The 5,415-nt window shown below is 55.9% G+C and overlaps 1 protein-coding gene across 1 annotated transcript in view; it reads right to left on the bottom strand.

The window, feature by feature from the left end:
- Positions 1-260: 260 nt before the first annotated feature.
- Positions 261-5,415, bottom strand: part of LOC108799752 (ankyrin repeat domain-containing protein 50-like) — a 9,541-nt gene continuing 4,386 nt past the window's right edge. The window contains exon 4 of the mRNA XM_018571650.1: positions 261-3,958. Within this exon, the coding sequence (XP_018427152.1) occupies positions 261-3,958 (3,698 nt within the window). The remainder of the gene's footprint in view (positions 3,959-5,415) is intronic.

Raw genomic sequence — 5,415 nt, 5'->3', positions numbered from 1 at the left:
TAGAGTGGGAAAGGGTGGGAACGTCTGACAATTCTACTGCCGACTGTGCCCTTCCATCCTGGTGACAACCCTTTCCCCCCCCATTTCTTGTACAGGTGTCACAGAAGCAGGAAGTAAGGGAAAATCTCCCAGACATTGAAACCTATTAACTGTTTAAAAAAAATATCAGAAGCCAGCTAACAAATGTTGAAGGCATCACATATATTGGCAGATAAGGTGCTGCTACAATTGAAGGAATGCATGTAGTTACCGTACCCACCTCACAGTGGAGTCTCCTTCCTGAAGTTAAATCCACACGTGCGCCCCTCGAACTGCAGCTTGATGACCTGCTTAAGGTGGAGCTGAGGGTCCATAGTGGTCATGGAGATAACTGGAGAGTTCAGTGGGCTTGGCGAGCCGGTTTGGTCCGTGGTCGTACAATATTGTGGTTCCGTTGCGGTTCCAACAGGTGAGGACGCACCATCTGGAGCTCCCATAGGAGAGAACACAAAGTCCACAGGCTTTTTCGCAAAGTAGATGGGGTCCTCGCACTTTTGAGGGGGCGACACTTGATTTGGGGTCTTCTTTAGGGGATAAACAGGTTCCATGGTTTTCGTGGAGGGGGTCATAGGAGAACTCTTCCACGGAGAATACCCAGAAGTCCCAATTTTCTGGGGTGAAGTCGCCGGTTTCCCGGTTTTGGTAGGGAATTGCGTAACATTTTTAGTGTTTTCCGCCGAGTCCGCAGTCTGTTTGTAGGTCCGATCCCTCTCTGTGCCTGCTTGGCTTGAAGAATATCCAGAACTGCTGATTTTGTTTTGGTCGTCCTCGGGGTCTGTTGGCCTGTTGTAGGACTTGGGGCTGGAGGTCCGGTTTGGAGAGAAGATACAATCGCCGGCCTTGAAACGAGAATAAGTGGGGCTGCCATATTTTGGGTTTGTGAGAATACCGTTCCTCTTTAACTCGCGGTCTGGGGAACTTGGGTTCCTAGAGAGCACACCAACCACTTCGGATCTGTCCCGATCGTGATGGGGGCTGGAGGTCTGATCTAGGGTTGACGCAGGTGAAACTTGGGCGAGTTTCAGTTCAGAGAGGACTTGGCCACTAAGCACGCCAGTGAGGGCCAAGGCTTGGCGCGAACGGCTGCGAGGAAGAGAGTGCTGCTGAACCTGCTGGGTGAAAGTCAGACTGTCTGCTGGCACGGTTGCCTGAGAGTGGTAAGTGGATGAGGTTAATATTGATCCTTTGGAGCTCTTTAGAGAGTTGTCCAGTGATTGGCTACCTGTAGACACTGGAGAAAGTGTAGACCAGCTACCACCACTCCCTTCCACCACTCCTTTCTGAATAGTGTCTTTCTCTGGACGATTTCCCATCAAGCCTTTGTATGGTGGAACGCCATGTTTCTCCAAGAGGTTTACAATGGAGAGGTGTCCTCCTTTGGCTGCAACCCTTATCGGCGTGCGTCCATAGTGGTCTGCATGGAAGGGGCTGGCCTTTCCCTCATCCAGCAGCACCTTGGCCAGCTCTTCGTGTCCCTCTTGAGCAGAGATACAGAGGGGGGTAGCTCCTTGTAAGCACTGGGCATCAACAAAAGCCCCATTTTCTAGAAGGAGGTGGGCGATATTGACATGCCCTCTCCACGAGGCACAGTGTAACGGAGTCCTTCTTTCCCTGTCGAAGGCATTGCAGTTGGCCTTGCCCTTTAGTAGAAGGATGCGTGCCATTTCCCAGTCTCCTTGCCAGCAGGAGGCGTGCAAAGCCGTGCGTTCCTCCAAGTCTCTCACCTCGGGGTTGGCTCCGTGGTCAAACAAAATTTCAGCCATGTCCGTCAGTCCTTGCAGAGCCAGCAGGTACAGGAGGGGCTTCTCCTGACTGGCCTTCACATCGGGGTCTGCTCCTTTTTTCAGTAGTAGTTTCACTGTGCTTTTGTGGCCCCCGAGAGCTGCAAAACATAGAGCCGTCATGTGGTCACTGCCACGTTGGTCTACAGGGGATCCACGGTTTATCAGTAACTCTACACAGCCCGTGTGCCCTTCCTGAGCTGCCAGCAGGAGAGGTGTGTTCCCCTCACTGTCTCTAATGCCCAGCTTGGCCCCTCCTTCTATCAGGGTGCGACAGACATTTTTCCGGCCCTCGCAGGCTGCCCAGTGCAGTGCGGTCCATCCCAGTAGATCCTGGTGATTCTCGTTAAGCCCTCTGTCCATCAACACCCTGACGGCCTGCTCTCCTCCAGCGGCAGCAGCTGCCAACAGGAGCGCCGACCTCCCCTCATTATCCATCATGTCAGTGGTGGCACCCCACAGAAGCAGGACCCGGACCGTTTCAGAGTGGCCCCCTAAGGCAGCTGCCAGGAGTGGTGTCATCTGACCCTTGCCAGGTTTGTCAGGGTTGGCGCCTGCCTCGAGCAGAAGTTCTGCTACCTCTTCTTTCCCCTCATAGGCGGCGACCAGTAGTGGTGTGACTCCCTCTTTATCTTCCAGCTCGGGATCGGCAACATGTTCCAGTAGCAGTGACACCATCTCTGGGTACATGTTCCCAGCGGGCATACACAGACAGGCTACGGCAAGGGCAGTTCGGCCCTCCAAATCAAACTTATTCACATCAGCCCCAGATTCCAGCAAGAGTTCTGCTACGGCGCGATGGCCCATGTATGCAGCAGCCATTAGGGGAGTCCTGCCCTCCACATCGGCATGGTCTATCCTGGCTCCGGCTCTTAGCAGGGCCTTCACAGGCCCCTCGTGCCCTCCCCAGGCTGCTGCCCTGAGCGCGGTGCGTCCGTCGCGGCCAGAGACATCGGGTTGAGCTCCAACAGCAAGAAGTGCTTCCACCACTTCCGTGTGGCCTCCCCAGGAGGCGGCCCGCAGGGGGGTCCACCCCCGACTGTCCGTGTGATCATGACGGGCACCGTGTTCAAGCAGGAGCTCAATGATCCCAAGGTGGCCCCGGTGAGCTGCCAAGCCTAGAGGTGTTTGTCCATCTTCATCTGTGGCCTCTAGATTGGCTCCTCTGGAAATCATGAGGATCACGGCTTCCAAATTCCCAACATGGGCTGCTGCAGCCAGCAGGGTCCGTCCAGCTCGATCCCGTTTGTTGAGACTACCTCCGCCATCCAACATCATTTCCACCGAGCCGGCGCGTTCCAGGGTCCTTCTCAGGGCTCTGGAGTCTTCTACAGTTGGAATTCCGTCTACTTTAGATCTGGCTAGGAGCAGCAGCTGCAAAACTTCCAGTTCCAGGGGAATGTCAGAGGCCAAACAATCTGATACAGGAACTCCGGTCCACAAAAGCCACAGAGCCAAGTGAGAGGGATCTAGCCCTCGGAGGTCAGACATCAGGAGGTGCCTGGCCAGCTGTTGGACCTCAGCAGGGGACAAACTGGGGGCCCTCGCGGATAAGCTCATGGCCAGCATGCTGTGGCCCTCCGGTACGCTGCAGAGATACTTCTGTGTGCAGTACTTTACATCCAGCAGCCACTCGGAGAAACTGTGATGGAAGAGCACCAGCCAGTTCTGAGGAACCCCCGTTGGGTGTAGCAGGGAAGAGACGGACTCCAAGACCTTGTTGAAGTCCTCCACACTCCAGCCTTTCATCTGTTTGGTCCACACGGCTCTGTGCAGCTGGGAAGGCGAGAGCGGAGACGGCGACGCCAGGATGACGTTCAGCAAGGTCTGCACCTGACAGAACTGGCGCCCGGAGAACAGGCGCTGGCACATCCACAGGTACAGCCCGTTCAGAGTCCCGGGGATGTGGCGGACCTCCCGGAGGAGGATGGAGCCCTCGGACACCCCGTCCAGCACGCGCTTCAGGTACAGGAAGCAGCCGTTGCTCTTTATGTGAAGCTGGTTGAGCATCTCGGCGGTGTCCAGGGTCAGGTGCTGCCGCAGAGTCTCCTCGCGGTCCAGGCGGCACAGGATGTACTGCTGGACGTCACGCACGATGTGAGCTTTGCGCAGGTCGTCCAGGCACACTCTCCGGAAACCTGCGGGAAAACAAAAGAGGGCGTGGTTTACCGACGGGGGTGTGCAGACGGGTTACATTAACTGCACCGTGTGATGACCCTGTAATACCCGATACCTAATATCCTAGCGCCCGTTCACAACTGGAACTGTAAACTGCACTTTAACTGCCTCAAAGGGACACAAAACCTACCGCTGGGGGGCCCCTATTCAGTGGAGCAAAACAAATGGCAAAACGCACTCATCAACTCATAAGGAGAACTATGAGGTGATTGATCTTCACTCACCTCATCGTTCTAGCCGACCTGTGACAATGAGGCTGTCACACGTCGGCTCAATAGATCGGGAAGTGAGCGAACACATACCGTCACTCATGGCTCCCTGCAGGGATTCCCCCCCTCCCCGCTCTGATCCTCCAGCGCCGACTGGCGGAACGGACGGGGGAGGGGGCGGGTACAGCTGGCACTGCCTCTAGATAGGCAGAACCAGCTGTCACTCACGCAGCTGGGCGGATCCCGACAGTAATGTCGCGATCCTTCCCGGCTGCGGCAGTCTCAGTATCACGCGAGCTGTAGCTCCCTATATACTGAGCTTCGGGTGACGGGAGGACGCTAGTTTGTGTCCTCCCGTGACCCTTAGGAGAACTATGGGGGAAAACACTGACCCCCACAGTTCTCCTTTAAAGCAAGGTGCACATGGAAGGGCTTTATACAGTGCAACAGCAAAAAGTTTCCCAGCACACTCACCAGCCAGCATGCAAACAAAAAGCACCTTGCTGTAAAGCCGGTGACGAGTTGATGAGCGCGTTTGCCATTTGTTTTTCTTGTCTGATTTGGTGCAGTGACGCATGGGGGGGTCTCAGCTGCCGCTGTGATGTGCGGGGTCCCTGGTGCGGCAGAGCCTAGATATCCCTAGATAGGCAGAGCCTGGGTGAGTGACAGCTGGCTCTACCTATCTAGAGGCAGAGCCAGCTGTACCCGCCCCCTCTCCCGTCCATTCCGCCAGTCGGATCGGAGTGGGGAGAGGGGAATCCAGCCCCTCCCCCTGTCACGGCAGAGAGTCGAGACAGGATCGAGAGGTGAGCGAACGCCGGTATGTGTTCCCTCACCTCCCGATCTACTGAGCCGACCTGTGACAGTCTCATTGTCACAGGTCGGCTAGAACTATGAGGTGAGTGGAAAGCCCCCCCCCCCCCTCCCCCCTCATAGTTCTCCTTTAATCTTTGGGCTCCCCATTCCACTGCAAGCCAAATAAAAACAATGACCGTATTTTTCGCTCCACAAGACACAGCTAGGGAGGGTTATGTGTAGTTCCTGACAGCCGAGATAGGTGGCGCTGTGATTACACTGCGATTACAGCGCCACGGTCTCAGTGATCACACAGAGCAGACGGACGTTCTTCGTCTGCTCTACGGGCTCTATGGTGAGCTCCTATGCCGCGGTCACGGGTCCCCTGAAAACCACGGCGGGGGGGGGGGGGG

This window comes from Nanorana parkeri, unplaced genomic scaffold (genome assembly GCF_000935625.1).
Source record: "Nanorana parkeri isolate BGI_ZX_2015 unplaced genomic scaffold, ASM93562v1 scaffold1799, whole genome shotgun sequence".
In the NCBI taxonomy this organism is placed as follows: domain Eukaryota; kingdom Metazoa; phylum Chordata; class Amphibia; order Anura; family Dicroglossidae; genus Nanorana; species Nanorana parkeri.
Note: the sequence above shows the minus strand (reverse complement) of the source record. Positions and strands in the feature narration are given on the sequence as shown.